The sequence below is a fragment of the Micrasema longulum genome, unplaced genomic scaffold, assembly GCF_059751315.1.
Source record: "Micrasema longulum isolate JH-2025_06_02 unplaced genomic scaffold, ASM5975131v1 h1tg000381l, whole genome shotgun sequence".
NCBI classification, from domain to species: Eukaryota; Metazoa; Arthropoda; class Insecta; order Trichoptera; family Brachycentridae; genus Micrasema; species Micrasema longulum.
The window spans coordinates 104,407-121,621 of record NW_028277582.1 but is presented as its reverse complement, the minus strand read 5'-3'; the positions used below and the strand labels follow the sequence as shown (position 1 = coordinate 121,621).

At 32.2% G+C, this 17,215-nt stretch overlaps 1 protein-coding gene across 1 annotated transcript; it reads left to right on the top strand.

Moving 5' to 3' along the window:
- Positions 1 to 2,279: 2,279 nt before the first annotated feature.
- Pgm2a (phosphoglucomutase 2) lies at positions 2,280 to 13,847 on the top strand. Its single transcript, XM_088225686.1, has 10 exons — positions 2,280 to 2,493; positions 2,613 to 2,780; positions 4,760 to 4,851; positions 5,682 to 5,927; positions 6,375 to 6,597; positions 7,008 to 7,192; positions 8,228 to 8,436; positions 9,090 to 9,388; positions 11,112 to 11,332; positions 13,496 to 13,847. The coding sequence occupies exons 1-10, from the start codon at positions 2,416 to 2,418 to the stop codon at positions 13,593 to 13,595; spliced, it is 1,821 nt and encodes a 606-aa protein (XP_088081812.1). The 5' UTR covers positions 2,280 to 2,415; the 3' UTR covers positions 13,596 to 13,847.
- Positions 13,848 to 17,215: the final 3,368 nt, after the last annotated feature.

Below are 17,215 nucleotides of genomic sequence, written 5' to 3'. Positions count from 1 at the left end.
CTCGATTTCACTGTTTAAAAAAAGTATATGAAAATACGCGGTTGTGAGACCATGCACAATTTTCAAAAATATTTTTATTTTAGTAAATGTTCGTGTACACAGCTTTGTGTTTAAATAAAGGTATCAAGAAAACAAAATAAATAAATAAAAATATATTTATATTCTATTTCGAATTATTTACCTTTCTTATGGCGGGCTGACGCGGGTTATTATGCCCGAGATCCCGGTGTATTTTCCGGTAGAGTAGTTACAAAATATTCATTCATTTCTACAACTTTTATAGTTTTACCAGGGTTGCACATAAAGCGTAAGACTGATCGTGTTGCCTTTATATAATAAATGCCGTATCCTTTGCACCATTAAATATGAAAGAAACAGCATGATTTTATTATTCAAACCCAAACATACCATCGTGATATTTATATTTTAAACTTATTATTGTAGATTAGATTTTAATTTTAATGATCACAAATATTTATTTCAGTAATAAAAATAGCTAAGTTTTATCAATTGGTTTCCTAGAAGAACAAAACACATTACTTAAAATTGATTGACCAACGTTTTTTTAAAACGTATTTATTCGTAAAAACGTACGAATTACATGTAAAACCCGCCGTAAAACACACGTAACTATTGTTTTGCAAGCATGGGTGTTCTGTATCGTAATTCACCACTGTAATATATATATATTTTTTTTTTATTTGAAAATTTATTTGTAAACCCTTACGGATTATTACATTCATATTACATAAGATGTGTTAGCTAAATTGTTAGCATAAAATAATATATACATTTTTAATTTATACTCTGTTGTTCAAGATAATATTTTTTACGTCTTTTGAAAAGTTTGTCTGAGTCTTTTGTTTAGTTTTGTCTGGTAGTTTATTATATAATTGGGCCTCCTACGGTGTTATTCTGAACCACTCACGCGGCCGTAGAAAAACTTTTATATTGTGTATTTACTTACAAAATACGCGAGGTAAAGGTGTTTTCTACGGCCGGGCCGCGAGAGCGTTTGGAATATCACCTTTGGGGTGCTATTCTGAACCACTTTCGTGACACGAGAAAACAGTTTTTCTAGTGTATTTTGTACGTAAATACACGAGATAATACGGCCACGAGAGCTTTTAGAATACCAGCCCTGGGCTGGTATTCTGAACGGTATAGGGCGCGAAGAAATCGCTCTGTTAGGGTGTATTTAGTATGGAAATACGCGATTTTGCGTTCAGAATACTACCCCTGGCATGTTTTGGTGCTAAAAAATAATTATGCATAAAAGGTATTACATTAGTATACAAATTACAACGCGCAGCTATTGCGATTATACCTATTTCATTTTATTTATTTATTTATTTGACGGACTTATGCAGTTCATTCTAACGATGGTAAATACAATTTATTATAATAAATACAGGCACTAATAAAATAAAATACAATTAAATAAAATTAAAGCTAGGACAAAAAAAAAAAACTACCTCAAGACAAGGTCTAGGGTCTATCTTAGTGATTTTTAAAATCTGTAAAGACTTACACCAAAAAAGTCCAGATCTTGTCTTGAGTTTACAATACGACACAATCGGGACATTGGTGCATGCAAGCCATAGTTTGTGCTGTGTTGATCGAGGAACAGCACATTATTATTTCGCAACCGGCGGATTGGAACATTGAATGCCACTTGTTATAATAACTATATAGTACATCAATTAAGCCATTCAGTAAATTAAACATAAATATGGAGTCAATGTTATTTCTACGTTTGAGTAGACTTGAGATTTTTAACATTGACTCCATTTCTCCCCTCTCGAGGCCAATCATCCATGCTACTTTTTTTAGTAAACGATGTTGCATCGATTCGATTTGATTTATCCGGCCTGCATAGAAGGGAGATCAGATCACGGATGCATTTTCTAAAAGAGGACGAACAAGTGAGCAATATAGTGTTTTAACTATGTTTTCAATAAACTAAAGGCAACTTTGGAGGATTATGTTTTAGAAATAAAAATGAATATGAACAAGAAAAATAACAATGAACGTTTTATGAATTAAAATTTAAAATTGAATAAAATATTGAAGGAAACGGATGTCATGGCCGTTTACACAACATGTACATAGACAAATCGTCTGAAATGAAGAATACTTGTAACTGTATATAAAACACGTCCTTAGGTAGGAGAACATTAGGATTGTTTTACCTCACAAAATTGTTATCATGTTTGTCTGTTTGCAACTATTCTTCGACATTTGACGTTTGTATAAATGACGTTTTATATCGAATATCTATGGACAACTTAATTCTGTAAGGGAAAGGGAAGGTTGGAACTGGGTTGAAATTCGTTTTTGTAATTTTACATACATTTTGAAACAAAATCAGCAGTTGCCAGTTTGTATCTAAGTGTCGAATTTGTGGTAGTTACAATGGCTACTGAAAATCGCGTTAAGAGTGGAAATGATGAATTAGACGAGAAGATAAATCAATGGCTTTCTTGGGACAAAGTAATCATAAAAAATATTAAACATAACATGTATATTATTATTATTTATTTGTTTTGTTTATATTATAAAATTAGGAGTATTCATTATACTATGTGCACATTGAATTTCTGTATTTTTAGAATGAAAAGACACACTCTGAGATTTTAAATTTGATAAATAAATCTGAGTGGAGTAAATTGTCTTCCATGCTACTGGGAAGATTGTCCTTCGGTACAGCTGGACTCAGGGGGCCCATGAAAGCAGGTTTCAATTGTATGAATGATTTGGTGGTCCTTCAATCCGCACAGGTAATTTAATATGAATTAAAACTGGAATATTTTTATAAAAGTAAACATAAATCTTCGTAAACTTCCTTCAATTATTAATTTTTGTCTTAACGACTCCAAAATCATAACTTTTCGTCTTTTTTCAACTCCCTTTTCTATAATATTCTCACTAATTGAGGTGTAAACAGTATTTTAATAACTCTTTCATCCCGATTCATCTTTGTTTTCCTTTCCCTCACAAAAGTTTGCCCATAATTAAAGCTTATGTTAACACATTCGCTGACACTTTTCTCATAAGATCAACTATTTGGACACATATCATAATTTTCTTGTTTTTCGGAATATTTCACTACTGATCGGACCGTAGTTGATGGGTTGAAGTAAATATTATCTGACTAACATACTGGAATACTTTTATTGCTGACTGTTTTTTTTCGTAGGGATGCAATATCTCCTACAATATTGAGGAGCAAATATTAAAAAAGTGATTTGTCCAAATTTGAAAAAAAAGGTTTATATATCAAGTGCATGTCTATCGTGATATTAAAATCAAATATGTCCTAAAGTTCATACATTCAAAGAAAAAGTGTCGTTAAAGTTTAGTTTTTCTTCATTTTTCAACCTCTATTTATGTGACAAATTTTTCACATAATTTTTTTAATGTTTGCTCCTCGATTTCTTCAGTTTCACCTTTTTACAAACAATGTCTTTTGGGCTGACGTAATTTTCTAAAGGAGAGACATGATTTTAACAGCCTAAACCCGCAGCTTCGAACTTGTTAAAATGTAAAGTATTATTCTTTTCCGTATGTCCAAATGTTTGCAGACAGGCCGGATTTCCTCCCCAGGAAGTTATTTAGATTAGAAAAATTTGTTGCAACAGAGAGGGAAAACATTTTTTCTGTAAATACCTAGACTTATATATTCCCTTCTCAAAAATGTTTTCCCTCTCTGTTGCATCAAAAGTAAAGTATATTAAATCAAATACAGATTTCATGATTATTAAAAATCTATAAAAAAATCATTAAGATTTTATTGCTTAATATGTAATTCTACAAAATGTAACGTTAGTAAGTAAATAAAATGTTTTTGAATGAATGATTTAGTTCAAGAATGTTCTAGAATTGATTAATGGAAAGAAAAAAATATACGTAATAAACACATCACTTCGATAACTGGGGTTACGGAAGGTCGTACGCTTCTGCTTATCAAATAATGTGAATTCTATATAATATTAGAAGATTATCTTATTACAATTAATGAATATTCATGTTAAAATTCCCTTTGTTTTTCTTTTGCCCTCTCTGGACAAATAATAATAATGATAATACGCTGACCGACAATGATCTTGTTAAATAAACCATTATCGCTGATTCTTGTGAATTTTGCTGAATCCGAATACGCCATCAGAGTTTGTCTATCCTCCTTTGTTTTTTTACAACTTTTTATTTCGTTACCATATCTCGCCTCTCATATTTAATTTTTGGAATTTCACATTTTTGTAGCCGTTTATTACTTTTACCGTTCAATTTTATTAACCCAATAGCATATTAGTCTAGATAAATCTGATTTTGGGCAATAATTGGTTGATTTGAGGTTTCCCAACAATAAGTAATTACATGGTTTTAAGCATGCTTTGGAGTAACGCATATTATGTCATATTTTACTATTAGTAAAGTGAATATCTATTCTATATTATTACTAGTATCCCACTGTAACTAATCGAATTTGTAAACCACTTAAACTATGTACAATAAATTGTTTAACGAACCAAGGAACCTTCTCTGATAGAACAGTCAGGAAACAAAATCCAATTTTGAAATAGTATAACCCTTGTACATTATAATCCAGTTCAATAAGACTGTTACTTCCTAATAATAACAAGAAACTATTTCATTTTCATAATGAATATTTTGCACAACTCTTAAATCTTTAATTTGTAAAATGCTATCATTGCCACTCAACAAAAAAATGTGTTTTTATATGTTTTTGTAATTACAGGGCTTATGTGAATACTTAAAGAAAACTTGTTCAGCTGAACAACTGAATTCTGGTATTGTCGTTGGGTATGATGGTCGTTACAACAGTAAAAGGTAAAATTTTAATCCATTTAGTGATTTTAATTATGCACACTATAGAATTAATGTTGTGTAAATTCACCCTCTAATTTTATGCTATTATTAATTATTTTAGGTCATATAAACTGCATTTTTTATCAACAATTAGTTAAACATTGTATATATATCTCGATCAATTTATTGTCTACTAGTAATTCATTAAAAAGCCAACATAACCTTTTTTTAAAATAGTTTTTTGTTTGCTTTGACTACTTGGTAAAATCTTTAAAAAAACGTTTATAAGGCTTTTGGCTATACTGTTTAGTTCAGTTTATATACAAATACTCTTTGTTAGTGTTGAAGACTCCAGATCATGAGGTCCAATGATCAAACCTCACGCTAACACAACTTGTTTCCGATTTTCTAACACAGTTATTCATGACTAAATAAAAATGGTAAAAAAATAAATATTTTAGTAAATCATTTTAAAAAATAAAATATTTTGAGTTCTTATTAATTTCCCAAATATTAAAATTTTGAGGCCATTTTATTTATAGTGTAATCATTTCATATTATTGTTTTAATGAATGGCCAACGCTCAGATGTTAAAGTCTCTGTGGGCATTTTTCTCAAATTGCACTTGCTAACTAATTTAAAACTGTATTTTTTATAATATTAAATTTTTTGTCAATAATATTGTTATATTTTTTGAAAGTTGTAATCTGTTGTAATTTGGAAATAGCAAATATATATTTTTTTTAAATATCCAACATTTAAAAGGCAAAAAATTGGATAAAATAGAGTTTATAAGTTTTACAATTTATTTATTTTTACAAGTGGTTTTATATTGCAAAATTATTTTTAAGATTTGCAGAGCTCACTTGTCGCGTCTTTGTGGCATCGAACATAAAAGTTTGCCTTTTTGGCGCCGTGTGTCCCACACCCTGGGTGTCCTTCTCCGTGAAGCTGTATGGGGCGGCAGCCGGAGTCATGGTGACCGCCTCCCATAATCCCAAGGAGGACAATGGCTACAAGGTGTACTGGGGAAATGGTGCACAAATCATCCGGCCCCATGACAAAAACATTGAAGCTGCTATAAGAGATAATTTGGTGTAAGTATATTATTAATCAAAAGTAGACAGCGGAGAGACTATCACACCTTCACATTTCTGTTCACTATTACTCTATCCGTATTTTTTTTTATCTTTGGTAGCAGAAGTACTTTTTGTCTTTGTCTTGTGTCATTTATTTTTTGTCTGTCAGGTTTTTTGTGGATGTGTCGTAGAATAGTATTTATCTATATTTGCCTCATGTCTATGTAGTACTGGAAACTCTGTGTAAAGTACTGTAAAGTCTGTCGGTAGGGCATTGATAGGACTATCTGTTGCTTATTCTTTGCATCAAATAAATTATATTCTGAATTTTTGACATTCACAACCTAACACAGGGCCATATTGCAGAGTTGGAACATATGCAGTTTTCCAATATTTATAATAAATGAATTATTACGCAGTTCTACCAAGCTATTTCACTAGCTAATTTGTTTCTTTATGTTTCAGCGTACCACCCTCACACTGGGAGATAGACGGTATACGGTCTCACCCTCTGGTTTCCGACCCCCTGGAATCCGTAACCCAAGAATACCTGACCAGATTGCGAGCCTTTGTCTCCCCTGACCAGGATGTCGACATTGCCACTGCCAAGATTAAGTTTACTTACAGCGCTATGCATGGAGTTGGTTATCCTTATGTGGAAAAAGCATTTGCTTTTATGGGGCTCCAGGTATACAATTTGTTCTTTTGTATTTATATATTTTTTATGCCACAACAGACCAGAATGTCCAATTACAGTTAGTGACACACAGAAGAGGACTTACAAAAATTACATTTAATTTTTGTGGTCTCACCGGGAATCAAATCCGGAGCCTTCCATTCAGTCAAGCCTCTTAGTCATTACCGCTATGTTGCTATTATTTTAATAATGTATTGGTACTTATTCTGTTACAAATATTTTTTGTGGTGTATCTTAAAACAAACCGAAATGCAGGTTTGTAACTTTGACATTTGACATGACGATACTGAATTATCTAGTAATATTTGTATTTTGGCTAGCTTTATTAAATATGAATTAGCTTAGATGTTTGTCTGCAGTTTATCTGAATGAGCTGATAATGTCTTTATGTGTTATGCCAGCCATTGGTCGTGGTAGAAGAGCAGAGAGATCCAGACCCCGAGTTCTCTACTGTAGTGTTCCCCAACCCAGAGGAGCCGTCTAGCCTAGAACTGGGAATGAGATGTGCCGAGATAAACGGGTGCACGGTATTACTAGCTAACGACCCTGATGCTGATAGGCTGGCTATTGCAGAATACCAAACTGAGTAAGTTGCCGATTTTATCATACGAATCCTATGTTAATTTTTTTTTTTTTAATTGAAAGCCCTATTGTTCACAATCCCTCGCTCCTGGACATCTCAATGTGACTGAAGTTGGGTCCGAGTAGCTTGAATCACAACATGGTTCAGATGGTATCAAGACACGGCGAGTTTGGCGCAAAACTTTTTGACTTGGGACTAGTACATTGTGCAGCGGCGTGTTTGCGGTGAATTGAATTCCGTCAAACAGCTTCCCATATTTTGTTGGACTGCCTACTCCTGAACACGGTGAGGGAAATGATAGTTTGTAGTCTGAGCAATGTGCCGAGACCCGTTTGGTGTACCGAGCTAGTGGCAAATAGGAGCAACTTGAGGGCATTTTCTGCATTTGTGGAACGGTGGGTTCAAAGATAGGGCTTGTTGGGGGCCCCTCGATCTCGACCGAGGTAACCCCCTGGCCTACTGCACCTGTAGATAGCAGATATACAGGAGGAATGGATCCATGTTGTACAAGGTGCGGAACTCACGTCTGTGCCTGATTTGTGATTATATCGATCGCCTGTTACATGAAGTTAACGTGATTAGTTTCACGTTCTATGTACCAGTCCAAGAACATGAAATATTTCAGTGTAGAACCACTTTTTTAATCATTCTCTGTGTCCGGGCGGATTAAGAATAAAGTTCTGTGTGTGAAATAGGACCAAAATCCTGGACGAGCGCTGCTCTCTGGTCAAAATCCTGAATAAGGAAATCAAGTGGAGATAAGTACACCTCGTAGTGTAGTAGTTGGTGCGTTCGCCTACCATGATTGAGGTGCCGGGTCTGATTCCTGGGAAGGTCGACATGAAATAATATTGAAAATATTCATTAAAATAAAAAAGAATACAAGCATTAAAAATAATTAGAAAATTCAACCCTTCTTAAGTTTCCTCCATGTTTAGTATTGTAAGTCACTCCTCACTCTAAAAGAGAGTTCAAAAAAATTCTTGTACTTTTGGGGCTTACCTTTTGAAAATTTTCAGTAATTTGAATTATTTGTAGCTCGCAGTCCTGGCATATATTGAACGGTAATGAGGCAGGCTCCCTCCTCGGTTGGTGGTGTCTGCACACTCTCCTGGCTTCAGAGCCGGGCTTAGATCCCGGGACTCTGGTTCTGCAGAGCAGTGCCGTCAGCAGCAAGATGCTGAGAGCTGTGGCTAGAAAGCACGGAGCCAACTTTATTGAAACACTTACAGGATTCAAATGGATGGGTGAGAATTTTAATTACCTAAATATGAAGAACAGAAATAATTTCACTGTTCGGAATGGTGATTTAAAAAAAATTCACTTGCATCATGTATTAGGTTTATTTTTCTCCTTTTGTTGTGTATGGATTTAGAAATTTTCGATGAGGAAGTTCAGTATTTATTTTTATAGAAAAAAAAAATTAATTGACTATTAAACTAAGCCAAATTTTTTTTTTTTTTTATGTACCTATCGTATTATTAGCGCTATGATTTTTTAAAAGTTTTGTCTGTTGAATGCGGTTTTCGAGATGCCGATGCGCGAGTTGCAGCGGTTAATTATTCTACAAAAGTAAAATAATTTAAATGAGTCATGTATGCCTAAATATAAAGGTGAATCTATTCATAAAAAAAAATGAATGGGTTAAGAAAAGTTTATGTAATGATGTTGATGGCCGAGTAATAAAATATTAATATTACTTGGTTATACAGAGAAGTTTAATTTATAGTATTTCCTAGGTGCTAGCTATTTAAAGGCAGAAATAAGAGATACTGAGCCTGGCGTCGGCAACGAGGTGGATACCGTTCGGTATGCATCGGTGCTTCTCCGGAAGTTCCTTAAAACTAACTTATTCTACAGTTTATAATTTATTTATTTCATTACAAATCTTATTCCACAGGTAACAAGGCAATCCAACTGCTATCAGAGGGCAAGCGTACTGTATTTGCTTTTGAAGAAGCAATCGGTTTCATGTGCGGCACTGAGGTACCAGACAAGGACGGTGTCAGTGCAGCCGTGTGTGTAGCATCCCTGTGCAGTCACTTGCAGCGTCAGGGTCGAGGGTTGTACCAGCAACTGGACTGGCTCTACTCACACTACGGCTTCCACATCACTGACAACTCATACTTCATCTGCCACGAGAAGGAAGTCATGGCCAAAATCTTCCAGAAACTCAGAAATTATAATGGAACCTCGAAGGTTATTTTTTTAAGTTACTTTTTATATGATATCACATTTTTACATTTTAACTAATTTATTTAATTATTTTATACGCCCTATGGGCTTACATATTAGCAATACCTTCAAGAGCTGCAGTGTAACATTAGTATATAAATGAAATTAAAAGTAAGAATAACATAAGAAAAACTAAAAGAAACAATAATAAGTTAAAATAAGGAAATGTACCCACATATGTATATGGGTATCATCATCATCATCATCGGATTAATCGGCGCGCGTGCATGAGAAGATCTATAAATGTAGAGGAAGCTAGATCTGAATGCAAAGATAGAGTGATGTGGCGTTCTATCCTCTCTCCTTACCTTTACGGGGAAATGGTGTGATAGTTTGTTGTTGTTATTGAAAAAAAAAACATTTCTCTAATGCTATAATTCAAAGAGAAAATTCGTGAATACCGTATAATAGAAAAGTCGGACCGCATTTCCTCTTAAGGTTAAACGTAATTATGTATACTTACAAAACTTTACTAAAAAATCTTTAGTAAAAACCATTCGGAAAAACTTAAAAAAAGATATTTAACTTTTCATTGGTAAGTAGGTACTTGTTTATGATTGAATTCCAAATCTAAAAATAATAGATATTCAAATATTTAATTTAAGTAGGTACCTAAGTACTTGTTTATGTTTAAATTTCAAAACATAAAATAATCAATTATTTTCAAATAAAGAATTCTTTTAGCAAATTTCAAACTCTGCTCAGGGATGCACTTTAGTCAGGAATGTGATTTTCAAAAATGTATAGAATGTCAGTTGATATTATTTTAGTATAACCAAAAATCCAGTAAAAATAAATAAATGGGTAGAAATTATAAGAAATTCAATGAAATAATCTGATTGGGATCCATAAAAAAAACTAATGTTGTCTGTAAACATTAAAAAACAAACACTTTTTTTATACGCAAAAAAATAACATCCATCCATTTTTTTTGTATACGCATTCTCGGCGAATGCAACCCTGGTGATGGATAAAAAAAACATTTACGCTCTTAACTTTTTTGTACTTAATAAATTGAAGGTTTTATGAGCTATAAACCTTCTCGCGGTAAAGATGTACATTTATCTGAAAACCGCACGTAAATCCGTCCGGTAGTTATCGAGTCCATCGAGGACAACTATTCGAACATTGCCTTTTACATATATAGATAGATTATAGAGATACCTAAAAAAAATCAAGAAAGATTTAGTAAATAAATAATAATATTAAGAAATTAAACAAATGAGGGTTGATTAATATGCTCCACCCATGATCTTTTTTTCGAACCCTCATGAAGTACATTTAAAACAGCATAAATTTCATGTCCAAAGTCAATGAGGAAGTTCAGTGCCATAGAAAATTGGGTTTCAAAAATGTTTTCTTACATGCGGTAAAAATTATAGCATTTAATTTTATTTTATTGCGAACTTTCTCAAAAAATTATTAAAAACTTAATAAAAACCTGTCAATATAAATGAACTTCTTTAAAACGCCACAAGTTCTAGTGAACAGCTATTTAAAATAGTCAATCAATTATGTGTTTTGATATATGTATTTCTCATTGTGTGAGTACTGTGTATATTTTACTTATCAACAAATTCAAATATAAAATTGAATGGTGATGTTTAATTAATAAACATTATAATTTTAAAAAATAAGAATGTGTTATTTTAATTGAGTATCTTATTGTATTATTATTTTGTCCCAGTACCCAGAGAGTCTAGAGCAGTGGCCGATAGAGAATGTACGCGACCTCGGGGTGGCAGGTGACCCCCTAGCCTCGGCGGGGACGGGGCTGGAAAGTCGCCTCAGCTCAGGGGAGATGCTCACCCTGTCCTTCTCCAACGGGCTGGTGGCTACCATCCGCACCTCCGGTACTGAACCCAAGATCAAATACTATACCGAGATGTGCGCTAAGCCAGGACAGAGGTATAAAGAATATTTTTTTTACTAGCCATAAATTCTCTTTTTTATCAGTATCATTTTGAGAAGACACAAAATTCAGCACAACTCGCAACACATTTTTTATTGTTTTTTTGGTATTACCGAATATTCATAAATAACACTCAAAAATTGTATAGTAGGATATCATATTCTTAGCATTTTTAAATTAATTTATTTTTAAATAAATATTTGCATTCTTATGATTTACCCAGATACAGAATGTTAAAACATAGATAGAATGGATGTTCGAACATAGACAGAATGGTGAATGTTACACAGAGTATAAAATGATCACTCAAACCATCCAATAATAGATCATAAGCCCTGTTATTGCCTAGACTGAAACAGCCCTGTTATAATGCCTTGTTCTGAAAACACACCTATTTCTATTTCTTTTATGTTAAACTCTTATTAAACACTCAAATGATGTGAAATATTTTTCAATATCTGTTTTACCGCCCGAGAGTAAAAACTTTTGAGTCTGCACAATAATTTGCCTGGGTTGTAATAATCAAACTGAGCTGTGGTCCCGTGGCGAATGTCACGGATCGGGGGTCCGTAGTTCGAACCCCACCTACCACAATTTAAATTCCCATTTTCTCATAGTGAGTTATTTACAACTCGTTGAAAATGGCCACCAAAATTTAATTATTTTGGTAAATTATAAAAATACAAATATTTATCTTTGAAAATATAAATTTACTCCCTCGCTGTTGCATGTCAATCTTCCTATTTATTTGCCTATTATCTTGTCGATAATTCGAGGTTTGCTTTTGTGACAGTCTAATTATTCATTATTTATTCTCTTGGGATATACAGTGGTGCCTCACACAACGAACTTAATTCGTTCCAGGAGCAAGTTCGTTATGCGAAAAGTTCGTTATGTGAAACGCGTTTTCCCATAACAATACATGTTAAAAAAAATAATTCGTTCTGTAGCATAAAATATGGTAAGATGACATAAAAAAAGATAAATTTTTTGTTATTATTTTTATTTAGATACATCTAAAAACATAATGAAAAAAACACACATTTTTTAATTTTAAGAAATAATCGAATCTTGTACATCTTCATTCATTTTCCGCTTTTTGGCCGATGGTGCAGTGAAAAACCTGTCCAAAGTTGTTTGTTTCTCTCTTTTCTTCAACATCTGCCGGAAATAACGGACAAGAGTATCGGAGTACAGGTCGTTGATCCTGTTTGCTTCAGCGGAATCCGGATAGTGGGCATTGGTAAACTCCTGAACTGCTTTCCATTTGACCAGGATGTTCTTGATGTCAGCAGTTGGAATTGGTTGATTGTTTGATTGTTGCTCCTCGTTATCAGATGACGCTTCCCTTTGAGCATTGTCCTGTTGTTGGGCCAGAAGTGTTTGGAGCTCTTCAGTTGTCAGCTCTTCTTTGTGTTCCTCAATAAGCTCCTCTACATCCTCTTCAACGATTGCTGCGACACGTGCGTAAGTTAAGCGTACTGCTCAGTGACTAACGACTGCCTGCGCGGAAGGATGCAATAAATCGGCAGTGATCGTGTGAAGTGGGCGACTTCGTTGTGTGAAGCGAAGTTCGTTGTGTGAAGCGAAGTTCGTTGTATGAATCGTGAAATGAACGAAAAGGAAGTTCGTTGTGTGCAGCGTTCGCTGTGCGAGGCGTTCGTTATGCGAGGCACCACTGTACACAAATATTTATATTTTTAATCAATATTATAAGACAATAGCGATTTGCTCGACGGGTGCGGTCACCCCTGCATATTCTTTCTGCTGAAATTGAAGTCAATTTTTAAAAAAATATTTTGTTTATTCTTTAACAATTCCAATACATCTTGGTATAAAATAAATAGTATTTTGCATTTACTCGCTTGTAATAAACGCCGTAGTGTATTCATTTTCACAGCGCTCACTGCGGCTGAATTTTCATACTGTCCCAGCGTTCCTGCGCGGTCGAGACAGGTCACGGAGCTGGGACAAGACAATATTGTCATATCTATTGTGTTCTCCACATGTAAACAATACTTTAGCACATTGTTCTACAAAAATAGGGTTGAGTTACGAAAATAATTATGAATCTTTGATTCGGAGATTGTGCCACTATCCGCAGAATCAAAATCCATTTACTATCGTATGTTTTGTTATATGTAGTTAATTCATTTCAGTGATCGAGGAGAAATCAAGAAACTTCTGAACGAGATGGTCTCTGCTCTAATAGAACGTTTCCTGCAGCCCAAAGAAAATGGTCTTATTGAAAGAAAGTAAAATAATCACTAATATAACTTATTCTAGTCCACCAATTGTGTTACTGTCATTTCCTTTTAGAAATCTATGAACAACATTTTTTAAATTAAATTATCTAAAATCTTACTAGGTAAGGAATTGATAGAAAATGTTTTATGTGAAAAATGGTAATAATGATAATTTGGAGAGAATTGTTTCTAGATAATGAAATACAATATAGCGTCAATGTGCTGATTATGCTGTTATATAATGAAATAAACAATATTTCAATTATCTTTTGAGCATAATATTTTTATGAATATGTATGTAAGTAACAGTGTCTATACACTATTGATTCAAATTATTTATTTATTCACAGACTCATTCTGTCCATTTAGTTACAATAAAGTTCACTACATCTTTTTATATACAGGATGTATGATTAAAATAAAATACAACTAAAAAAATAAACCCAGGGCAAAAAAAAATATACTGACATTCGCAATAAATAATACTTAATTACATCGATAAACATAATATTGACAATAAATTTAAAAAAAAATTGGAATCAACTTGAATTTTTAAATGAGAAATTCTCTGAAATTGAGGAGAGTTGTAACTTTTAAAAATGATTTTCTAGGTCACCATCTAATGTCACCAATAACTATATATTTTCAAGTTATCGACATATTTAACTATTTGACTTGATTCCATGAATAAATATTGAAATTTTTCCATTAGTTTTTAGTTATATTTTGTACTTTGAATAATATCGAGCCATAATCGGCAATAGTGAATTGTGCATTAGAAAGTTTTTTTAAATTTTTATTCCATATATATATTTTTTAATAATTCGGTAAATGGGATTTATAATGGTTGGTTACTGCCAATACTGAAATGACAGCCCAATTATTTAAATACCTTCCGCTTTTAAGATAGTGGCGGTAACGCTGTTTTGCCTATATCTCTGACAGTGGTGCGAGCTAGCGTAACCGCCTACATTGCCGTCGGTTACGTTGTTTTGCTTAGCTTAAAAATAATATGTCAACATATTTTTTTTTTAAGAGTGGAATGATGCAAGCGAAATGATGAAAACTATAATTAGCCTATAATTTAGGTTTATTTATAAATATTGTATTTTTTGTTGTTAAAATGGCTGTTGTTTTCTTTTAATAAATAAAATAAATATCCTTTAATGCGACAGGTGAATTTTATAGAGCTATGTTTTTAACACTTGTGCAGGGGGCAATAAAGAACACCTTTCCTTTAAAAAATGCAATTGGCCAAAAATGACGCTTACGTTGTTCTGCCGATTATGGCTCGATATGTTCTTTCTGTAGTGTTGACGGGCGTCGGCACATACATGACGCAACTTTTTGCTAACCTTTAAGATATTCAATACAGACAGCAATGAAAATATGTTTCACAACTGATACCCGTATGCAGAGACAAACCTTAAGGTGAGGAGAGTACATTCTATTGTCTTCACCTTCGGATTATTATCTGCATTTGAAATTAGAATGTACTTTCCTCACCTTAAGTTTTGTTTCTGCATACGGGTATGAATATTTTATAAATAATAAGTAATATACTAATCCTTTCAGTGGCAATGGATTTGGTTTTGTGTTTTTGCAGCAATTGTGCAATATTATATTTCCTGTTGAATGGATTTTGAATTAATATGTATATTTATAATTTATGGCTGCTTTAAACATTCCTTATACGTGATAAAATGATAATGTATATACTAGAATTGTAAATTAAGAGATTTTCATACAGTGCAACCATTGAATTATAAAATGAACATGAGAACTTTAAAAAGTACAAATAAATTAAGCGCAAACATTTTTCCGTAATTATTGAAGTCTTTGTAATATACATATTCTCGAATACTTGGATAAAACATAAATACATTTATATTGTAATTATTTTAGAAAAAATGTTTCAGTATGGTACTATTTTCAGTTTTTACTATCCGTGATATTGCTCATGCGTTACCTCATAGGATTTAAATGTTTACTCATAGCTCATCACATACCATTAAAGCTATCACAATGATTTTTGTATACAATAGAATGTCTTTTTTTATGTAAAGAATATAATATACATTATGGCTACAACTATAGTGTTTTTATTCCTACTGTAATATCGCGAGATCTCTATGACAGACAAAGGTGACTTCTAAATTAATTGGTAAACAAATGGGATATTTTTTTAATAAAATACGCCGATAATGTTAAAAGAATTTTATTTTCACATAAACCAAGCTAAATATAATAATTGACAATAACAACTCACTGACTAGGACTAACATTTCATGTTTTGTGTGAGAACAGAATAAATTAACTATGAATAAATTATTATAATAGCTTATTTCCCGAGTTGATGGGTTAGTTTGCAGAATTAAAAAATAAAGTAAATAATTAAAACCACAGTAAAGAACATGATGATGTTTGAGACTAAATAAGATCAGATTAAATGTAGTTGGCCTCTTTTTCATCAAAGTGCATTATTATTCCTTATAGGACAAAATGCGCGTTAGATTTGTTTTAGAACTACATTATACATATATTATATATTGAGTTCTTAACCATTTAATTTAGGTTTTGATTATTTACTTAATTAAATGGACAGTGTTATACAAGAATCATTTAGCTCCAAAATATAGTTTTATGTAAATCGCAACTTTATAAAGTTATTTTTTAAATTAAATCCAGATTATCAACATCATTACAAAATGAAATATTCGTATTAATCTTGGGGTTAAACTTAAAAACACAACTGTGTTGCTTAATTGGTTATTGCATAACACCATCCAAATAACAATTAATAATCTCTGTTGTACATACATATTATCCACCCACATTTTACTATTATTTTTTAAAATTAAAATATTTAAACACGCTCTGAAATCCCAAGTAATTAATAAAACTAAATTAAAGTACATAATATTACGTATTTATTTATAGAAAATATTTTGTGTTTTCACAACCCGAACAGAAGAAAAGATGTCAATAAGACGCATAACAAAAAGCACATTGGTTCCAATATTCCTTCCCATAAATGTACATTGTTAATACAACTTTATAGTCCTCCCATAAAAGGGTAGCCATAGATATTTTTACTGTTATAAAACATTTACTTTTTGTTACACTTATTAACTTTAGTATCCTGTCACTGAAGCATAGGTATTTTTTTAAATTAAAGGGCTAATAGTAATATTATGTAACTGCCATTTGTTTCTTATGAGTAACACAGACAAAAGCTATAGAACCCAAAAAAAACTTATCAAAATATCATTCTTTTTACAAATCATCATGAATGACCAATAGTAAGCAAAATGAAAAATGGCATATCGAATATTTAATATAAAATTGAATGAGGGTTACAACGTAACAGATAACACTTGAAATAGCACAACAGTTTAGAAATAAATAAATATTTAAAACGGCAAGAGAAATAACGGCAGAAAAATTTATAAAGATTGGTATCCTAATACAAAGGAATTAATGGTGTGTATTTTTTTAGTTTACATTATGACTTAAATAAGGTGCTTAATTATTATGTAGGATAAAATTATAAAGTTTGAGACAAATAAATACTTTTAATATTTAAAATAGGCAATGAGGAAGTTCAGTGTCTTTTTTTTATTTTTTTATTTG